This window comes from Mesitornis unicolor, unplaced genomic scaffold (assembly GCF_000695765.1).
Source record: "Mesitornis unicolor isolate BGI_N332 unplaced genomic scaffold, ASM69576v1 scaffold17131, whole genome shotgun sequence".
NCBI lineage: Eukaryota > Metazoa > Chordata > Aves > Mesitornithiformes > Mesitornithidae > Mesitornis > Mesitornis unicolor.
In genome coordinates this window covers 51,138-73,850 of record NW_010163331.1, presented here as the reverse complement: position 1 = coordinate 73,850, position 22,713 = coordinate 51,138, and the positions used below count along the sequence as shown (strand labels likewise).

Below are 22,713 nucleotides of genomic sequence, written 5' to 3'. Positions count from 1 at the left end.
AGGCAGCATCACACAAACTCGGGTGGAAACTGGGCTAAATAGGAATTCTCAGCCCTTTTGCACAGTGGTGAATTCCTCTTCCTCATCCCATTCCTCATCCCCAGCCCTCTTTTCTAGGAAAAAAATCAGCTTGCATGGAAATACTTCTTTGTGAAGAACATCTGTGTCCTCCTGTGTGATGAATCACTGACCTGCAGGAGGAGCAGGCCAAGGGAAGGCCACCAGAGGGATGGAGTTGAAATCAGAACAGGGAAGGTAGATGGTCATATTGAAGCAGAACAAAAGCCCACCCCTGTTAGCGTTGTTTTATCGTTTTTCTTTGAGCTATAAATTCAGCAGCAAATGAGCCATGGCCTCCCGAGATCAACTCAATTGATGTGCCATGCTAAACAGAGATGGATTTGCTCAAATCCTAAGGATCATATATGTCAGAAACATGAAAATGCTTAGTGGCAGTAAAATCTGCTTGGTGGGTAATTACTTTGTTTTCTCAGTTCTTAAGTTTACCCATTAAAAAGAAATGGGCTGAAACCAACTTTGGACTTGACGCCAGAATCTGTTTTCGATCAGCTCTGTGTTCCACTTCTGTCGGCTTTGTCTGTGTGCCTGTCTCAAGAGGTTTTCCTTTTTTTTCAGTTTGTTTTGAAGGGTGGGAGGTTGCTATTTTAGGAGACAAGATAAAAACTGCTGGAGCTGGGGAGAGAGAACCTAACGATCTCCTTAAAATACAACCCCAGTTTCAATTACATTTCCGCAGCCCCAGGCGTCGTTATGTTATCTCTCGCCTGCAACCTCCCTGGGTAGTTTGGCCTAACTTGGTCTGGAAGCTGGTTTCCTTACTGGTTTGCATTAAGCTGGAAAGTACCAACCGGACCCAGGGAATTGTCTGCAAATCATTTGTGAAATCCTTCTTAATGACAAACTCCACCAGGCCGTGGAGCAGGGCTTCAATCACTTCCTTACAGCCTCCACCGCACCGTTACCCTGACGTGACCCCAACTTCTCCCCTGTTTGTTAGGCTTCTCCACAGCTGTGACATAATGTTTTTGATGGCAGGGTTTGGAGGAATTCTGCTTGTGGCAAAGCAGGAATCTGCTTCGAATTAGCACTGCACTTATTTATCAAGTCTGCATAGCATGGCCGCCTGTTGACAAAAGTCCCTCTGCTATTCCCTGCAGGTTTCCAGATCAGCTCACTTGACCTGCGAAGGTTTGGAGGAAAAGCAATTGCTGGTGCCCACAAGCCCAGAGGAGGGCAGCAGGTGGTGATGCACCATGTGTGATGCCCAGAGCTAAACCGGCTTCTTTAGTGCCAGATCCTGATTTTGGGGTTTACTTTGAGGGGTTTGTAGGGTTGTCAGATGCTAAAAGGTCTCCTCTGCCCTGCTACCCCAGTGTGGGCTGTATCCTCCATGCTGCTGCAGCCCCTTGGCCAGAGCAGTTCTTTCTCTAACAAGTTGGTTAGGTTGCAGCAGATCGGTTCGTCATTTAGGAAAGATGTATGGCATGGGGGAGATGATTGCACAGTGACCGTGGAAACAGCAGATTTGCTTTGTGGGATCCTGCTTTTAAAGGTGGTTCCAAGAAAAGAAAACATTGCTGGTACCCGGGAGCAGACCCGTTTTACATTAAAGCCACCTACGCTGCTTAGCAAAGCTGGGCAGGAAATTCTTCTCTCTTCATGTCTAAATATTTAAGATCTATTTATTTATTTTAATTCCTGTTGTGCATAGGGACAAAACACAAATCCTTCAAAGGTTTTTCTTATTATGAAAAGCAGCAACAGAAAAAGACTCATCTAAAAATAGCCAGATATTTAGGGCAGCCCCCGGTAGCGGGAGGCACAGATTCAGAGGCTTGATTCCACCAAGGAACATGGTGTCTCCAGCATCCTACGTGTGCATCTCCACGACTAGGTCATGGTATCACAGGGTTGAGACAAGAAACACCATCCTGGCTGGAGAACGTTTCCTGGAAAATGGCATCTAACCCAGCCACTTTCTGCACAGAATTTTGCCTCAGTGTTATTTTCTAATGAAAAGCTGTTTTGTTATAAACCCCCTAACTGGTTCTGGTTTTACTACTGATTTCAAACAGAGGAGAAACAAGCACACCACTGTTTTATTTTCCTAAAAATCTCACCTCATCAGCCCAGGAGCTTACCGCAGTTCCTACAGACAGACAAAATGTGCAGTTGCCCTTTGAACAATACGATTCTTTCTTGTCCTGAATATTTAACAAAATCAACAAATATGACTCAAAAAGGAATTAAATGAGGAAAGCAGCTCCTGTTTTTGGAGCTTTCTCCTGACTACTGCTTGCAGGGTATCAGGAGCCCTGGTAAAAAATACAGAACTGTGTGAAAATGACTGAGAGAAAAGAGAATCATGAAATTTAAGTGAGCACTGAATGAAAGCAAAGTGAAAACTTGATGTCACCAAGAAAGAAAAATGTCACCATTCGGAGTCAGGAGGAGGAGAGTAGCAATGTGGGAGATGAAAGAATAATGCAAAGGCATGCAGACAAATTAATAAGGTTCCTTCCCATCCTGAATCCACGCACACAGCCCTGATTTGCTGCACTAAGATTTCAGAGAACTAATCCCGATAATGAAATCCAGATCTGAGACACCGTGGAATTAGAAAACAGCTTATCAAGGTAGAGCAAGCATTTGCTGGGGTCCTTCCTTGCTTCCTCCAGAAGACTGTTCCCTCTTGTCTTGATTAGTCAGTAGGTTTTTTAGTACAGCATATGAATTTTGGTCTGGCAGATGTGAACTGTGTTGCTGAGGGATTTCTCCACATACTGAAGAAAATCAACAGGTTCCTAGCGTCTCATGCTGAATATGGTGGTATTTGTGCCTGATACATACATTGTGGGAAGAGGGGGAAGCAATGCCCAGTACAGAGAAAGGGATACATTGAAAAAGCAAGTATTGCACAGTCAAGTAAAGGTGTTGTTTTATTGTTTTTATCTGGATGTGCCATAAGGTTACACAGATGCCTGGATCTGCATGACCAAGCCAAGATGAGAGCAGCCGCTAGTCCAGCCAACGACATGCAATACTTGGCCTCAAAGAAACGGGCTTGTTTTCCAGCTGGAAAGGGAGGCTGACCATTTTGTTGCCCTCTTAAGCTATTGAAATGTTTATATCAATTTAAAACAGACTCTTGGGGAGAGTACAAAAACAAAGATGAGTTTTCAGGCTGAGACCTCAGATGCCAAATTGTAAACCCTTGGCTAAAAGGTCTTAGGGCAGAAACAACTGCAGAGCATTAACTGCATAGCAGTGGTTCATACAGGAGCCATAAGAATAAAGATAGTATTTAGGAAAATTGTGAGGCATTTCATTTGGGCTTTAGTGCAAGGTCACAGGATGTAGGCAGCTTTGGGAGAAAAAAAAATAATTACTGTTTGAGAGTAAAAAGAGCTGTATGTCAAGCACCGATCCTGCAAGCCTTCTTCACAAGAGCCGCTGTGTTGCTATGATCATGTCCAGTGGGAATGCTCCTCTGAGCCCAGGGTGACTCCACCTTGCAGTCCAGGGTAAGGAGACCACGGCACTGGGGAATGGCTCCATAAGTAAGGGCCAGTTTCCACTGTCAGGAAATGGAAACTCCCACGTGCTCACATTGTCACTGGGAAGAAGGACAGCAGACCAGTTTTGGTATTCTTAATTTATTTGAGCTATTTTTAAATTACAAGTCCTTAAAACAAGTATCAGATCAGCTTTCTAAAAATCCTTCTAAAAGGGTTCTGTTTGTTTATTTTTCAAAGAGTTTTGTTTAGCCATGAAAATCACACAGAATCACAGAATCACAGAATCACAGAACATTAGGGATTGGAAGGGACCTCAAAAGCTCATCCAGTCCAATCCCCCTGCCGGAGCAGGAACACCCAGATGAGGTTACACAGGAAGGCGTCCAGGCGGGTTTTGAATGTCTGCAGAGAAGGAGACTCCACAACCTCTCTGGGCAGCCTGGGCCAGTGCTCTGTCACCCTCACTGAGAAGAAGTTTCTTCTCAAATTTCAGTGGAACCTCCTGTGTTCCAGTTTGTGTCCGTTACCCCTTGTCCTATCATTGTTTGTCACCGAGAAGAGCCTGGCTCCATCCTCGTGACACTCACCCTTTAAATATTTATAAACATGAATGAGGTCTCCCCTCAGTTTCCTCTTCTGCAAACTAAACTATAAGATACAGTTCATCTTAAGAGATGTAATGGGACTGTACCAGGATATCGAAAAAACATAGTTCAGTCGTCTGTTACGGGGCTCAGAAAACCTGATCCAGTTCATTCAAGTATAACGACTCTCTCCTGACGTGTGACTGCCCTACAGCCCCATGCCCACACAGCAGAAGTGCTGATGTCTGGGTGCAATCCCAGGGCCCCATTCACACCAATGTTATTGCTGAGCACCAACTGATTTTCTCCCCATCTCCTCAAACGCACACAGGCAGCGTTGTGGACTGCGGACCCTGGCATGCTCACGAGTTAACGACACTAAGCATGACCTGTTCACTGCATGAAAATGCGTATGGGTGAGTAATTCCCTCTGCATGATTCATTTAGCTGTCTTTGTTGTTTCTTAGAGCAGCCATACAGTTGTTTTAGAAGATGGGTTGTTTTATTGCTGCAATGAACAAGGGAACTTTCTCTTTCCCCTGGTTTTCAGAAAAACATGGGATGTTAGGAAGGGGTCAAAGAGAAAGAAGGAAAATTTGTCATTTTTCCTTAGAAATCTCCAGGTCTGAGCTTGGTTGGAGTCTTCCTTGTGTCCTGTATGGACTTAGACCCTCCTGAGCTGATGAGTTGCAGTAGGGGCTGGATGCAGCTACGACTTCAACCTCTCTGTCCTTTCCTGGGCGTTTTATTCACCGCTGGCACGAGGTCCTTAGCAGCAGATCACAGCTGACTCCTGCCCTGGGAGCAGCAGTTCAGCCTCTCAGACTTTCCCACTTTGCATGACGTTTACAAGCTGAATTTTACAATTTTATCATGTGCCTTCCTATACTGACAGGAGATCTCTTTGTAGTTTAAAGGGAAAATAAACCTGCAGGTGTGTTGTTACACAGTAGAAGGATTATAGAGTTGTAATTCAGATGTCTAGCAATACAGTAGAAAGCAATAAGGTGGCTCATGTAGGTATCTTCCATTTGCAAACTTCTGCAATATGCTAATTTATCTGTTCCACTGATGATTCCTTACATGAACATTTATTATTGAAGACCTGAATCCTGAGGATTTGGAGAACAGTAACATGCAAATCTTCTTTCCCCTTCTCATTAAGCCCTGCTTCAAGTATGAGGTTTAGGATCTGGAGTCTTTGCTGACCCTTCAGGACAGCCGCAGATTCTGAATTTGTATTCAGATCCAAATATCAAATCAGCTTGATGTTCTTTTCTCCCTCATCAAGCGATCCACGTTCCTCCCCACTCCCGACTTCCCCCGACACTGCAAGATCAGTGCACTTTGGTGAGTCCTTAATGCAAAGTCCAACAGAAAAAGTAATCCAAGTACAAAGTTGAATGTTTTTCTATTTAAAATGCAAACAGCATTAAATCTGCAGCTTTAGCTCTTCTGTTTTCTTAAAAGAAAAGACTGCTCACCCCAATCCTGTGCAGGATTCAGCAAAAGAGACAAAGGTGCTCTCAGTTACAAAAGACCTCAAGTGTCTGATTCTTGTTCCAGAACACGGTGAGGCTCTTCCTGAAGCTCACAGCTGAGGTGTCCCACCCTCACCATCCTCTCCATTCCCATCCCAGGTCAGGACAAGCAGCCACTGTCCCACAGTGCGCAGTGAGAGGCCTTTGAGAGAAGGCAGGAGACATCAGGAGGCACCCCAAGATAAACCTGGTTCCCCCCAAAACCCACCTATCTCCTGCAGATCTCGGAGGATCTCATGAGGTGCTGATGAGCCCTGAGATTTTGGCTCAATCTTAAGAGTTAAACCTATGTCGCTGTGACATGAGCTATTCTTCCCAAAGCAGAGATGAGCTGGTAGCACCTCTAAACCACGGGAGGCTTATGAGGGCAAAGCTTTGGTGGATTTGCACCCCTCGACCGCATTCACAGGAGTTCATGGTGCACATGTAGCCCACCCGTCTTTCTTCTCATCATGTCCTTTCATCTCTCCATGTTTTAAAGAAACCAGTGACCACTCCACCCTGTTGTACAACTGTAGGGCTATTTACCAGTTGGAAAGGAAATCCCATGTCACAACCCCTAGGAGCACAAGGAATAATGTCCGGAATTCCTTTATCTGTGACTAGCCCTGGCTCACAGTCTCTTTCCCGTCTCTTAAGTATACACAAATATATTCTTTTCTTTTGTCAAGGCAATGGGCCCAGATTTTAATGATGGTTTATTAAAAAAATAAGTCTTTGGCAAGACTCAAGAGCAAATGTTCTCTGACTTTAGGCCCTTTTGTTCTTCAAGGTGAAAAGTGACTCTAAAGAATAAGGAAAAATGAATCACTGGTCTTTGCCCTCCATAGTAAATTTGACCTCCACTGTTTTTACAGTACCTAAAATTGGTGTCCTGGGCTAATCAGGGAAGTAATGTGATAAGTCTTTCTCCATGGCTGCTCTGCATGATGATTTTGTTTCAAGTGATCAAAATGACTCTTAGGGCACTGCAGTTTTTTTAACCCGGAGCTCCAAGGTTCATGTCTCTGTGCCAAATTTCGCCCAACTAAAGGCTGTAGTTAGCAGTTTGCAGAGCGGTGGAGTAAAAGGCACTGATGGGCACTACCAATTCTGAGGGCTGTGGTGCCCTTGGATGAGAGGATGGGAAGGAGTGAGACACAGAAAGTACTTAGTGAGACATCTGCCCCCTGCACCTGCCAGGCCTTGCAGCACCGTGATGTGTCCTGCTCATGCTATAAAAAAAGAAAACCAAGGGCTCACATCTCTACCTGAGATATCCCCCCTGGGCTGGCAGATGCAGGGCATCCTGCAGTGCCCGTGCCCTTCCATAGACAGAAGCCTGCAGGGTTACCCACCAAAATCCCCATCACCTCCGGGTACCTCTGCGTAGGAGGGGACATTTGCCTCTTTGCGGGCCAGCAGAACAATGCAGGGTGCAGCCTGGACCATCAGCTCTGGGAGAGAGGGGAGACAAGTCTATAGTAGGAAACGGCTGGGAGCAAGGAAGTTGCAACAGAAATATTGGCACCAGCGGTGTGAGGGAGGCGGGGGAGGCAGGCAGGAGAAGGAATCTTTCCAGGAAAAGAACGTTTCTATCAGATACTTCCAAAAATAAAATATCATCGTGTCAGAGAAACGCTCTAAATATTGGCAGTGCTGCTGGCTTGGCCCACCACTCTTTTCAGCACTCTTGCAAATCATTTTCAAAAAAACCTGTTCATGATCCTTCACTTTTGAGTCCTCTCATGCAAAAAGAAAGACACATGCCAACATGGGGGACCACAGAGCAGCCTCAAGTGATTCATGGCACCCTCTTCTCTCTGGGTGGTGATATTAGAAAGCTGACAGCCTTGTTACAGTACAAAGAACTCACCAGCTGGAGTTTACTGCCTCTTTTATTTATATTCCTACAGCACACAGGCAATGCCAGATGTGCTGTCCATGATTCATGTATATTGTGCTTGATGTCTCTCATCAGAATCAAGCCTGGTCTAATTCCAGATACTAAACTGTTCCTAAAAGAGATCAATATTTAGGCGAGTCTGTGATTGGCAAGAACCTGTCCCTCCCTTTGCATCCCCTTTACAACTGAAATAAAGGCAGCAGCTCGGAGCGTGAGCACATCAAAGATCTTGTCTGCACAGGAGGAACGCAGTGTGCTCTCACTGCCGTTTAAAGTCTCCAAAGGAGGGGAGAACTTGGCAAGAGGATCTTCCAGGGGCTGAAACTGGAGAGTTTACACAGTGTTGTGTCTATGTGCTAGACCACGGCATCAAATTAGCACCTGCTCTTATCTGTGTGCTGTCAGGCTCTCTCCTGTCTCTAGGGCATGGCAGACAGCTGCTGATAGCAGACAACGCTATCACAGACCCTGACAACATGGGGGAATAAATGACGCTGCTTACCCTGCCTCTTGGCAGGTGTGGATGTGTGTGCAGTGTAATAGCCACCTTCAGATGCCTGCTAGTTGTAAGTCTTGATTTTCCTTTGCCCTCTGTGTTCTTGTCCACAAAGTGCAGACTGAAGCACAGGTTTCTGTTGTAGGACAGTGTGTGGAGAGGCCCTTTACATGGAGTTTCTTTGTTGACAAGCTCACTTATTTCTCCACTTGTTAAGTGACCTACACTCCATTTCCCCGCACTGTTAACTTGCAGTCAGTGACAGTGATTTAAGGCCATCTTATTCATGACTGGACTTATATTTCTCAACTTTAGTTGTTTGACTTTAGTTCTCCATACTGTCTGATGCAATGAGATGAGCCCATATATCACAAATCATCTGGGCTAATGCCGACTGGAATGGATCACAAAGAGTCATGACTTCACCAGCATTGATCCAGAAGAGGAAACCCACTTTTGTACAGGCATGTTCTCATTATAAAGTTGCTGCATCACTGAGACTGTTTCAAAGAGATGATGCCATTGTGCAACAAAACTAGAAGGCAGTTCCTAGTTTCACCGACCCAGCATTTCTGACTGCAGGCACGGCTATTCTGAGAAATGCTGATTTTGGATGCAGGTACTGTGGGGCGTACACAACCTGGCAGCGGTGGTATCACTTCTAAAGGCAGGCACGCACCTCAAACTTAGCACCACGTACCCAAAATCCTAGGTAGGAGGGGTCAGGAATACCTCCTATTTGTATCCTGCCTGGTATCTGCTTTTGAACGAGGTCAGAAAAGATTGTTATTCCCATCAGAGTATTGCTGTGTTGAAATGTGGAATTTTTCAGGAATTTTTCATTAATGTTGGCTCTGGCAGATAAAATACTGGCCATGCCAAAGACAACATGCTTGGGAATATGTTGCTCTTGAGCACAAAGATACCATACCCTTAGCAGTGCAGTTCACACAGCAAATGGATTGCCCTAGCTGACAAATAGAATAATAGCCATGAAAGCTGATAATGCCCGGGTATTTTGTTTTACCTATGTATTTTCATCTTAATTAAAATGCCAGGACAGCATATTCCAGTGAAAACTCATTTATGCTGTTCTCTTTTAAGGGAGAGAAACCACTCGGTGGAAGATCAAGCAATTGTAATTCTAGCTTAGCCTGGAGGTAAAGATCAACTTTCTACCTCTTCAATAATTTGATCTTTTTTAGACTTATTAACTACACATGACAAGAGGCAGACTCTTGGTCAGGTATATCCAAAGCAGTGGTTGAATGAGTGCTGAGTTTTTGGCAGTTTTGGGCTGGCTTCACAAACGTACTTTGCTACAGGGTAAGTGAGGAATTCATGACAACCATCATCCATAATCCCATCCTTAAACTCATCTGTTCCCTGGTCTTTCGGCACTGAGAGGCATCTGTGACAGTCACTGTGTGAGGCAGACTTCCCCCTCACCAGCTTCTCCTGACCCTAATCCTAACCTCAACCCTGGTCCTAATCCTAACCCTGCACCGTGCCCAGGTCCCACGCAGACCCCCCTGGGCTCCTTTTGTGCTGTTGGCTTCTGTCCTACCATGATGCCCCAGCAGAGATGTCTTTGTACCAGCTGGAGACAGAAATGTGTACTTCAAGTAAATACTTAAAGATCTGCCTGGCAAAATGCTTTCCAAAGAGAAACAATGTCTCTTTTTGTCCTTCTTCCCACCCTTCCTCAAGACGAAATCTTAACAAATACTAAAATAGGCATTAGAGGTTTGGTATCCAGGTATGAGAAGAGAAGATGCATGAAATGAGTTGTCCTGCTTGTATGTGTGTGTGCTGTTCATATTTTGTTTTCTGCATGGCTGTGCCCACCCTCTAAAGGACTCTGGGGGTGAAGGTCCAATGTACTGTGTCCAAAACTGAGAAACCTTTCTGTGGAAACTGATACGTAAACCGCAGCTGTAGGTTTGGGTAGGTGCAGATGTCATAGCCAGACATCCATGCCTCAGAGAGGAGTGTGCCAAAATGGTGGTAATAACAACAACAGTCTGCATTTCTGAGATTAGTTGCAAGCTGGCTTACAAAGGATTTAACCTTGCAACGTGTTTGTGAGGTTGGTAAGTAATTGCTGTTATATACTGCTGGAAGCTGAAGACGGGTAAGATAAGTATCTTACTTCAGGTCATACAGGGAGCCTGCAGCATGGCAGGAATTGGAGCTCGAGTAAATTGGCTCCCAGTTCTGTGCCGAGCTGCAGGATCGTTCAGGAAAAGGCTCTCGGGTTTCCTCAGGAGCTGGAAGGAGCTGGCATTAGTGAGTATGTGGCATGGACGGCAGGGCTCTCTCCTCTGAGAGTGGCCCTGGGGAAAGGAATGGAATGCAGCAGCGGATTTTGGACACTTGCTGCATGCTGCTGAAATGCAGCGCTTTCCTCCTCCCCAGAAATGTACAAGTTCCAGAACAAGTGAGCTCCTAGCGAGGGGGTTTCTCCTTTTGCTTCTCAGCTTTGATAAATGCAATACTCCTTTGTGCAGTCTGGTACCTATAATCACCTTATTTCTACTGGAGTGGAAGCAGTAAGAAAACAAATGGGCTATAAGGGTGTGAGGGCTACCTTCCTCCAAGGAGGATGGGAAAATCCTCCTGAGCAGCAGCACAAGCACTCAGTTACACTCCAGGCTCATTAACCAGCTCTCCAAGAAGTACCTCCAACATGGATGTGCTCAGGGGAGACAAGAACAAACTCTCAATCTGGAATCCTTTAACTGTAAAAGACACTCAGCAGGGGAATCCATTAGACAGGAGCTGAAAATTAGCTTTGCAGATTTCTCTGTGCCAGAAGACACAGTCAGAATGAAAACCAAGAGGCTTTTTGGAATAGAGTTGCAATTGGAGTGACACCGCATCCATTTGCACTTATGCATGCATGAGTATGTGTGTGTGTGTGTTTGTGCTTCACTACTCCGAGGAAATGAGCAACCTACTGCATATGTGTGCATTAAAAGGTACTGTCGTTACAAGAAATTCAAGAAAAACTGTAGCAAGCCCTGTGGAGCCCCGCCAGGCACCTGGTGGTACCCAGGATGTGTGAGCAGGCTCTGCAAGCCGCCTGAGCAGGGAGGGGTGTGGTAGACACACCTTTTGGATGGGACGGGCAGCATTTCACACTCTTGGGACTGTGCGAAGCTGTTTACAGAGGGCAGGGTAACAATGACTGACCTGGTCTCTAATCTTTTTCATCTGCTTGGCTCTGTTCCCATGCAAAGTAAGTGAGAGCACGACATGTCAGTGCAAAAGAGCAACAGCCAAACCCAACTTCTATAGAAGTCTGTCTGGAGGACAGGGGAGAGATTCATTTCTGACAGTTCAGGCCCAGCCTATCATGGTATTCTGGTCCTAATCCTTACAGCCTTAAATGCCTCAATATCCTTGCAGCTTCAAATGGCTTTTTCTCTTGTGATGGAAGTGAAAGGTGAAGTAAATCAGTTCCTGAGCTGCTTTTCCCTTCAAAGCATTTATTGCCCCGTCCCTGCAGGAAGTAAAGCGGTGATCTCTCTGGTTTCCAGAAGAGCGGGGGCCCAGACGCAGAGAGCTCACCTGTGCTGCACAGAGGAACGCAGTGTCAAAATACCCAAACCGCTGGAGGTCTGAGTGGGTACCTGCAAACTGCACTTCATGCAGCAACTGAGCGAAGTGTCCACGCTCATCAGTGCAGAGAGCACAGGTGTGATTGCATCAGCCATTTCGCATCTGGAGATTCTGGGTGTTCCTGTGTCGTACTCTGCTGCAGCCCCCGTTCTGGAGTTAGTGTTGCCAGAGCTGTTGCAGATGTGCCCCAAGTGAGCTCCCTAAGGCGTTTGTCAAAGGATGGGACTAAAGTTGAGTTACTTCAACATCATGGCTTCTGTCCAACCCACCTGGTATCTGTGTTGGTTTGGAGCATGGCATCTGGCCAGCACCTGCCCTAGCACCCATCCCCAGGTTCAGCTGAAACCCCACAACCGTGGCCCCGTCTCCTCCGCTCCTGCCTCTCCTGCTTATTCCAAAAGCACCCCTCAAGGCAGCATCACATCGCCTGAAGCAGTTCCACCTCAGGCCTGTGCTGCAGAGGCTGCTTGATGTGCAGCGTGTCTAACAAGACAGCGGTTCAAGGCAGAGGAAGACATCAAACCAAATTATACCTGAATCCACGTTCCTAAGAATGTAAAGGAAACACAGGCAAAATGAACTATACAACCACAGAAAGTTAATGTATGCTCGTTTGTATATCAGACCATTGTCCAGGGAAACTCTCAGTTTCCTCTTGGGATCTATAATGAATAGACCTATAAGAGAATGTTATGGTGGCAGAGATTTCTCTTTTCCTACTATTTAACTTAGAACAATATAGAATCAAAACAAAAAGGCAGCCTTTCAAAGGCCAGCAGTACAATGCACACTAAAGGACCATTAAATGAAAAAGCAGAAGAAAGAGACCTTTGCCCTGTGTATGCTGAGAATTCCTCTCAACTCCTTTATCGTATACACTGCGAGAAGATCGGTGTGTGAGATACCCTCCTTACCTCCCATCCTTTATGGGATACACTGTGAGATCAGGGTGTGAGATACCCTCCTTGCCTCCCACCACACCCAAGTGCCACCACTTTGCTTTCACCTTAGCAGATGTCAAGACCAGAACTGAGATAAGCAGGAAGATTTTAAACCAGGAAAGATGACTAAAGGAATTAGGCTGTTCTGGGCTCTCCTAATGATGCTCTTTAACCCCTTTTACTGTCTCTCTTTTTTGCCTAGCTCTAAATTTAAGGAGACTGCACACGGTGACACAAGACACGACCAGATATATTGGTCACTCTGGGAATTAAAGAATCAGCAGCCAATGATTATTCACAGAATCACAGAACGTTAGGGATTGGAAGGGACCTCAAAAGATCATCCAGTCCAATCCTGTTTATTATTATTCCTGTTTTCCCAAGCACTAGCTGCCTGTTTCTGAAAGACACCTTTATCTTTTTAATGTAAACTATTTTGAAAACAAATTTTTAATATAAAAATTTCAGTTAAATAAGGAAGCTATTGAGATCAAAATTTTTAGGTCAAGTGGTCAGACTGAGGGATGTCCCAGGCATACGCATACAGAAAGGCAGAATGTCACAGTTGCATTGCTCGATGCCAGGCACAAATCCCTGTAGCACTGAAAAGTCTACATTAATGTTTTAAAGGACAGTGATATTGTGGCATTGTGCAGTGGAAGAGCAAACGGCCTTGAACAGTAGCTACGCAGACTCTACTCCATGGCAATCAAAACTGGCTCAGTTTTCGCTTTTCCACTAATCCCACTTCAAGCACAGAATTTTCAGCTTTCCTGCCCTCCTTTTCCCGAAGTGCAGGCCAGGTTTGGCAAATGAAACCTGAGATTTATACCTAGACAAAACGGTCTCCTTTCCTCTTCTTTTGTCCTTCTGCCAGAAACTCTCTAGAAAGCTGAAGATACCGTCCTGAAGAATGTTAAAACAAATTGTGCACATTTTGTTGGGGTGGGAAAAGGAGAGCCTTTCTCCTGGGAGCATCAGTCTGTGCTTGCAGACCTGGGGGATGTTGTAGTGCCTGGTTGTGGCTGCCTGCTCTAGATGATATTGTGTACCAGCTCTGACATGCGGGGTAGTACATTAGGAAAAGAAGATTAGTAATTTATTTTTAATAACAATATAGCAACCATAGTTATGCACAAAATTCAATAGAGACCAACTTCAGTAACCAGAAGCACACTACTTCATGATTTATTAAGTCAGTAGTGGCATTTCACCATATAGATTTGAACATTGTATTTCAAATGCAAAGTAGACATCAACTATAAAAGGCAAAGTACAGGGCTAATTTACACCAAATATTTTTATACTTGGTATAAAGATCACACTCCAATTAATATATTGTGAAACCCCAAATTTATTTTAGGAGTCTTTCTAATCTAGCAATTCTCTTCTGCTAGAAGCCATAGTACATAAAAAACAACTCTACCGGTCGTTCTAGTTGAAAAGTCTGTATTCTCAAATACAGACAGTATTCCCAAATAATCCCATGTCTCCAGAATACTAAGAAGAAATCAGCCGTGTATTCACCCTCCTTCAAATGTAATGATGGGGGGAACCTTGGACATGCCCTGCTCAGCACCCTGCTGTCATCCTGCATTCACCATGCCCAGACAGTTCCTCCATCTCAGGAGTGGTGTCATGCTGGGGCTTTTGTCTGCAATTTTCCTTCATTAGGGCAGGGTGATATTGCCTCAGTTGATCCAGAGAATGAAGCTGCCCATGTTTATTTAACTTGGTGGAAAAGCCATGAGAAAAGACTCCAATGTGAGCACAGCCTAGAAACCCTCGGAGCAATTCCAACCCTGTAAATACATCATGCCAAAGACTTGGCTTATCTCCGTTCTGGACAAAGTCAGAACCTGATGTATCAGTGGATTAAGTAATAAAACTGTTAACAGGATCATTAGCAGCTTCATGGTAACAACTGGGCCTTACTTTCCCAGAGACCCAGGGTATCATTATATTTGGCAAAGTCATCACAGAGTGGGATGATGAGCTGTGAGAAACACAGGGCTCTTTCAAAGTCAGATGGGCCAACTGCACCGAGATGGCGGCCAGGGGAGGCTCTGCCCCAGGGAATCCCTCCCCACTGCCTGCCCTGCTCTCTTCATGCTGACGTAGGATTTTGGGGATTAATTATTCTCCCTGGTAATTCCTATTGGGCCAAACCCTGTTCTCTTGCCTTAGCTCAGCTCTTAGCCTTAGTTACTCCGTCCTTACTCAACAGAAAATTTGCCAAGACTGAAGGAAAGTTGTTTTAAGCATGAGAGCCTCCAGCAGGCTTAACAGAATGGGATCTGTAAAGCCAAAATAAATGTGAAGTGAGAGTGTGCGCTGGTTGAAGAATCTCGGTAGGGGTTGTTGTGCTGCCTCACACAACTGGACGTTGCTGAGGGCTCGGTGCAGGGGCCACACACTGGTTTTCCTTCACCGTAGGAAAGTAAGCAGGTTACTTCACTTTCTCACAGTGGATTTTCACATCCAAGACAAACCGGGATTTTCCAGCAAGATCAGTAAAATCTCTACCTTCATATAACATGCAGTGAGAGAGCAGCTTTCAGTCAGCTCTTTTCTCAGTCAGATTCTACCACAAAATGCATAAATGACCATAATAAAATAACTGTTCTCAGTCACACAAAGGCAAATTCAAACACAGGCTGTTGTCTTCAGCCAAGCTGCAGCATTAAACCTGTGTAAGTGAGAGGAAGGCTTGTCCCAAGTGCATTAACATGAAATGAGAATAACCCAGACATCATCCATTTGTAGAGGAGAAAAAAAAGTGGCAGGCCAAAAGGTCAGGCGATTCTCTCTGCTTCACACCATGTAATAGCTGAAATTGTGTTTAAAAGGTTCTTGGGGTGACATCATTGTTTAGAGTCACTTGAATCATCCTTTAATTGTAACAGTACAAACCCTTCTAACTAGCCAGATTTGCTGTTTGCCGTCCTGCTGTGTCATGCAGCACGAGCTGATGCGTCTGTGCTTTATATACATCCAGAAGGAGATCTGTGAAAAGCATTTCTCCCCACGCCTGGGCACTGCATTAGTATTTCTTCTGATATTCCTCATGGGTTAAGGAGCAAAGTGGGTCCTGTGCTTGTAAGCAGTGGATGCTCATGAAGTCCTTTCCCCTATCTTTGCAAATTAGCAATGATAGTGTTAATTAAGGAATGAATCAGCAGTGAATGGAGTGTGTGCCCTTCCCTAAGTGGAGGTGGGGGACGCAGCCAGCGACCTAGTGCTGGACAACACGGCACCTGGGGGGTTTATTTTTGCGACTGATAATCCATAGTGCTTTGCTTCCCTCCTTTCAAATGCGCCTTCCTGTTATGGGTTCTGGGCAATCTCTTCCAACAGCCATTTCCTGCATGAGCGCGTTCTGTAATTAGGATTGCCCACAAGAAGGGTTTCCGAATGCTACTGTGTGGGCATGTGGTACGGCACCTCGGGGAGCTGGCTTTGGGCAGAGGTGAAAAACACATTTTGTAACTCCTGGAGGACACACCGGAGTAGGCATCTGGACGTTAAAAGTCTGAAACATGGGCTCCTGTGCAGCCCAACCCAAAAGCTGGGGTCCAGGCTCAACATCAGCTTTCAGGGATGATGCCTATGGCTACAAAGGGCCAAAGTGAGCCCTTCCCAGTAGCTGTGAGGGAGTTGAGGATCAGGACTGGGATTCTGGGAGGCCCCAGGCTCGCATCAGCCACTGCAGGCTTCTGGGGACAGGGGGGAAATTGCTTTAACTCCTAAATCATTGTATTCAGCACTGATTTCAGTTAATGAGATATGAGTTAATGGCAAACAGGATGAATGCCCTAAAGAATAGCTGCTTTTTATGTATTTGTGTGGAGCATCCCTGTGAGCAGCCCCGATTTACTCACAGCTATAGAGGAACAGGCAAAGTAGCCCCATGGTGGTTGGTGCTTTTCCTGCAAACTGACCTTACTGTCTCTGTAAGGAAGAATTTAAGGTGTGCAACTTCTGAGCTGCGGGCTCTAAGGAAGCACACATTTTGGCTGAGGTGTTTTAGATTCATGGGGATTTTGTAAAAAATGGAACAGGTAATGACTAGGTCAAGCTTCCTTGACCCTCAAATCAAGAACAATCCCAGCACGGCTGAAAACTCCCCTCTCTGCTTCCTTGGCAATCACGTTCCCACAGTTCAGAATAACACAGGAAGATCTAAGGAAACCTATGTGGAAATGCAGAAGACAAAGGCAAGCGATCTGAAAATAGATGGCTAGTCCATATATTTCCTTTACATTCTGGGCCTGAGCTTAGTTTTTGGATGAATTTTGAAATCATGGGGACCATATGCTTTTGCCATTCCCTGCAGGGCACAAAGGAAAGCCAGGTTGTTCAGCCTTTCATCATTTGAAGGGTTAGATGAGGTGCTTGCTTTCTTGCTCAGTAACTTCAAGGACTTGAGAGTTCTAAAAGCTTTACAGCCCAGAGCCCCAACAAAAGCCCTGATCACTGATTACATGCACACCACACACTACCTGTGACTCCTTCTGCATTGCTAGATATTGGGGGGAAGGCTTGCAAAAATGGCTTCTTATGAAATTCAGTACAGTAGGAAGGCTTAGTGCATCTGCTTGAGGAAAACAAGAGATTCTGCTGTAGGTCTCAGGCAATCCCACTTTGGCTAGCCTAAATCTCTGCACCAGGCACGATTGTAAAGGCAAAATTCATTTTGGTACAGCAAAGAGAGATTGTGCAGACCCGTATTATGGAAGGGCTGAGAAATTCCTCTTGGCTTTTTCTACTGTAAAAATTCAAGGAATCCTGAGCCCTGAGGGGAGTTTAGGAGACATCCAGGAAAGCGGGGGAGAGCAGGAGAGGGACGTAGGATGTAGTGGGGACAAAAAGTATGTGCTGTAAAGACAGACTAATCCAATGACTTGGAGATGAGAGTATTGGACTGCCTCACAAAGTAGCCCCACAGATTTACTCTCTACCCGTCATAAACTGGTGCACAGTTACTCACTCTCCATCAGAGTGCACAGCTGTATGACACTGTTAGCCACAGCCTAATACAAAAGTTAACAACATTTGACCCAAGAGATTCCTTCCCTGTTCATATTCTGGTTATCGGCGAATGTGGGATATTTGATCAGCTTGTAAAATCAGTCACAAGATTTGCCTTGTTCAGCTCTGAATTTATGTTAATACCTGGTTTCAAGTGAGCTGGGGTTCCCCACTCGAGTGCACTCAGCGCTCAGTCAGCGATGAATTGGGACAAAACGGGCAGCTGTCAGCTTTGCTCATCACAGTCCCATGAAATCAGACTTCCCACCTTCCCTGAACCGTCCTCCTTCCCCACCTGAGGAGAGTGGCTCATGGACAAGTCCCTAAGGTCACACCTCTCATACTGAAAATCTTGCTTCATGTGATTTGTTCTAATCTTGCCTTGCTTCTGATGATTGCAAACTCTCTGCTGCTAAAGCTCTGCTCCCTGGGGCAAGCTTCAAGCATGAGCTTATATTAAATGCCATTTCCAGATAATAACCTTGGCCGGTTGGTTCTGGCAGCTTCTACTATTTTCTCTGTGGCCTTAAAAAGAAAATGTAAAGAAGTGCCTAGTTTGGGGAGGAGATCAGTTCTCTACTACACACATTTTATGCCAGTTTATTTAGGTAGCCAGATTTTTCGGTGGCTGTGACTGCGTAGCGCTAGCTGCTGTGCCCAAAGGTGAGAACTGAAGGAACAGGAATGCTGTGATCGGCACCCAGAAGCCTTCGTGTCTCGTCAGCCATCTGAGCTGGTTTCTGAAGGAAAACGCTAGGGACAGACATATTTTGTTCCTAGCTGTTGTTTAGATGTTCCAAACATCTTTTAATTACTTCCACTCACAATTCCCATTTCAGTGACATCGGGCTGACATCAGACATTTTAGAGAAAAAAGGGAACATGGAGCAAGGCTGATGAGAGGAAATATCAAAGTGAACCTCGGTAGGGCTAAGCTTCAGTGTCCTTCTCAGACTGACTTTGAAAGTCAAAAGCTGCCTTCTGGAAATTTCCTGTGTAGTTTTAAAAAATGCAGGTTGCTGTGGCTGCCCCAGAAGCTGTTTTGCAGTGTAAACTGAAAGCAGCTTCTTTGTTCATCCCATCCTTTGCTGATGATCAAGTGACCCTTGCTGCGTACACTTTGCAAATGACTTTGGAAGCAAAAGATGAATTTAATCTCTGAATGCATACAGCATAAGGCAGATTTTTCACCCTTCTTCAAACTGTGCTGGCAATTTGGTGGAAAAACTTACAAAAAACCACAGACTACCTACCACTGACTGCACCTAAGAAATCTCCTGTTGTGGTTGGAAACATTTTACCCTTGTGCATAAACCTATTAGCAACAAAAATATTATATATTCAGCCCAACTTGATATATTACTTCAAACTAAAGTAGATTGTGCTATTGCTTTGAACAAATACTTCATCATAAAATGAACAATTAAGAGAATTTATGAGAGGACAGCGATAACTTGAGTGTACCCTGTTGCAGACCAATGGGGAAATGTGCACATACAGATCTTTTTTAAAATTTTAAAGGAAAATATTTTAAGTTCTTATAACAGAAACTTTCAACAATCAATCTGGTTTGTGTTCTCAGTATTCTTTTGGGTACCATGCTGGTTTTTAGAAGTTCAGGGAGTATTCAGAAATACTTCACATTTTTTTCCTAGCCTTAAATGGATGAATTAGTGTAAAGAGATTTCCAGTTGGTTTGAATGTGGCAGGAGGCTCATATATCACAATCTTTAAAAAAGTCTTCTCTGCTTTTTATAACATTTTCCCACAGTAAAGCAAATGTTTAGGAATAACACCAATTAAGAGACACATTTTTGGTTTACTAGAGCTGAGCGGCAGCCCATATTGTCAGCTATCCAGTCCCCAACTTTCCAGCACTGAGTGCCTCAGGAAAGGCAAAAGCGGCGTTTTGAAGACCCACAGTCTTCCCGGCAACGTGCAGTGAGCATCGGCAAACCAGGAGTCGTCTGAGCTCCCTGAAGATTTTGGCTTAGCTACTGGTGTGTGGTGTAAATGAAATGTATATTTTAATGAGCTAAATTGCCTGTCCTAATAGATTCTATTTGTAGAAGAGATTGCAAAATTGAAAGGAAAAGAAATCAATTTCAAACTTGCTTTAATTTCAAAGAGATCAGGCAGGACGTAGATACAAGATAGAAGGTATTGCCAGTGTCAAAAATTCTTTGCAGATTGTTTTTTTAACTCCATACCTACAGCGTGTGCCAGCTGTTGGCATCTGCACTGCTGGTATGAGCTGAGATGGTTTCCTTTCACCTAGGCACCTGGGAAGTCCTGGCCAAGGAGGTATCGCTGGGCTGGGCAGCTGCTCTGCCCTCACTCAGCACCTCAGGTGCTCAATGTCTTTCACAGTTGTTAAATCCTCTGTCTGCATTGCAGATTAAATTGTTTGGATTTGAATCAGAGTCAGCTTCTTTGGCACAACTCTGCCTAATTTTGACCACAGAGATCTCAGACAAGTTTTAACCTACAACCTGCAGAATAGATCTGTGCCTCTTATGCCTCGGCAGGTCAAAGTTTCATTGAATTCGTTGCTGGAGATGAACTTTGAGGAAAAGGTGGCTCAGGAGTAAATACCTCAGTAACAGCAGTGCTATCCTCCAACTTCCTGGACCTCTTTTGGTTTGGCTTCCAGCCTAATTAAGGCACACAGAGACTGTGCTAACCCGTTGTCTTTTCTAATGATTGACAAAGGTCTGGCATCCATAATGCTGCTTCCAAATCCATCATCAGCCTTTGCCTACATGGACAGCCAGCGATGTGCCTGCCTGCCTTGCTCTGCCGCAGGATGTGGGCATCGCCTTCTCTGTGCCTGGCACTGATGGGAAAGTGAATTTAGACCAAATTCCAAACTTATTAGAACTAAAATTACTAGGAAAGTAACCTGATAAGTAAGGACCCAAGTCAGCCTTGGAATATGGTAACATCAATAGCCAGGGTTTTCACCTACCTCCTCAGTGACAGTTTCTCCCTTCTGCCAAATACTTGTGATTCTCTCTCTCTGACCCATGCAAGTCTGTGGTGATTTATGACTTTGTGAAAATCACACTGGATTTCTGGTAATACGCCTTCCACGGGCAACTTTTCCAGACTATTCAGATGTTCAAACTAACACAGCACACAGCTGCTCGCGCACGTGTTGGCCAGATGGAGCACGTTACGGGAATCTTCCAAGGGCTGCCCAAGCTGCCTACGCTGAATCAGGTGCCACGCATTGTGTGGGTCCCAGCGTCCGGCATCGTGGGGTTTCACTTGGGCACTGCTACCGTGGATCGCTAGGGTTCTGTGGTGGAGAGGCTCCTTTTAACCTGTCAAGTTTGCTGCTTCAGGGTTTTTTGGGGGTGAAAAGCTAGACAAGCTCTTTGGAGCACAATCTCAGGCTTAGCTATTTATTCTGTAGGTAACTGCGGGAAAGGTACTGTAGGGAATATGTGAAATTCACTGGGGCCGGTGCTTGCTGTTCAATTTCTTTCTGCAGAAGGAATATATTAAATCTTTGAATGAATCCAAGAAAACCAAGGACAGTGATTCTTCACAGTGTTTCCAGAAGCTATCCTCTTGATACTAAGCTATGAAAAGATTATAATATGCTAAAGAAGCAACAGTCTTGTGCTGTGAAATACATTCACTGTCCAAAAAAAATCATCATTACTGTCAGAAGGAATTCCCCAGTAAATAACAGACCATCTCCCTTACACAATTTGCAGTGTCATGAATGAATAGCATGGTAATCCAGTAAAATCCTTATGCTTAATGAGATAATGAAAAGTCATATGGCAGATGGAAAAGCTCTTCGAAATCTCATTAACCTGCCTCTTGGCTTTTCTGATATTGGCAAAAATCAGGAGTAACTCCAGGGGGAGAGTGCGTTTGCAGCAGGGTAAAAATGAGTGCTGGAGGATGAGTAACCGAACCTAACATCTGCACTAAGAAGGGGAACACAGTGGAGAAACCCCACATGAATAAGAACTGAAATACCAAAAAGAAGGTAGGCGTTTGCCTGTACCCACACAGCTCTGACATGAGCGCTGATCCCTCCTGAAGCAAGCAAGATACCGTCATGCCCTCCCCGCGCTCCCGGACACACCACAGCTCCTGCTTTTGAAGCCTTTTCTGATCAAATGTTACTGATCAAATGCAAGTTGCACCACTCCCACGTCAGGGGGAGAGAGGCACAAAGACGCGAGCGCCTGCAAGTTGCTATTTTTAACTGTGTACCGAAACCTCAAGGGGATCAGGAAAATAAAAATAATGGCCTTTAAGTGCAACGCGCTTCAAGGAGATTTTCTTTTCCTGTAGGTACGTCTTTCTTAATTTCCAAATCTCTTTTAATGAAGTCCTTGACCTCTTTGAGGCATAAAACTCACCGTCGATGAGTTTGGAAGTCAGAAAGGCGGCACCTGCCCACCGGTTGCACCCCACGGAGCCGCTTGGACCGGCGAGGGGGGCGCGGAGAGCCGCGGGGGCTCCAAAATCCCCTCTGGCCCCAAAAGCCCCCTCAGGGCTCCCGGGGGAGCACCGAGGAGCAGGAACCCGCGCGTCCCCTAGCGCCACCTAGCGTCCCGCTCAAAGCGCCACCCAGCGCCCGCGGCGCTCCCTCGCCTGAGGGGACCGCCGGCACCGCCGGCCCTCAGACCCCCTCCGCCGCCCGCCTGTCTCCGCCGCTCCGTTGCTCGCCCGAAGGAGAAACCCACGTGTGAACGCGGGTCTTACCGTGCATCAGGAGGAGCCCCTGAAGGGCATAGACTGCCAGGGCGACGCTCGGCCTGGGGACCATCGCCGGTGCTGGTGACTGTTAAATCCCTTGCGAGGCGCGGGGAGGAAAAGTCCGCAAACGGGGACAAGTTTTCTTGCCAGCGACAAGTTTCTGAAAGGCTGCGGGAAGGGAGGGGGAGAACAAGGCGTGCAGAAGTTCCCACTTGTTGATTCCAGTTAAATTGTTCTTTCCATTCACTGCTTCATCCTTGGACTGCAGATTTTGTTTTCCTTCCTTTCTTCTCGACGCGCACGGTTTTGGGCTTTTTTTTCTTTCTTTTTCTTTTTTTTTTTCACAA

At 45.4% G+C, this 22,713-nt stretch overlaps 1 protein-coding gene across 1 annotated transcript in view; it reads right to left on the bottom strand.

The window, feature by feature from the left end:
* LOC104548036 (vascular endothelial growth factor receptor kdr-like) overlaps positions 1-22,436 on the bottom strand; it is a gene marked incomplete at its 3' end in the record, with an annotated part of 104,144 nt that extends 81,708 nt beyond the window's left edge. Inside the window, exon 1 of the mRNA XM_010193939.1 lies at positions 22,373-22,436. Within this exon, the coding sequence (XP_010192241.1) occupies positions 22,373-22,436 (64 nt within the window). The remainder of the gene's footprint in view (positions 1-22,372) is intronic.
* Between the last annotated feature and the right edge of the window lie 277 nt (positions 22,437-22,713).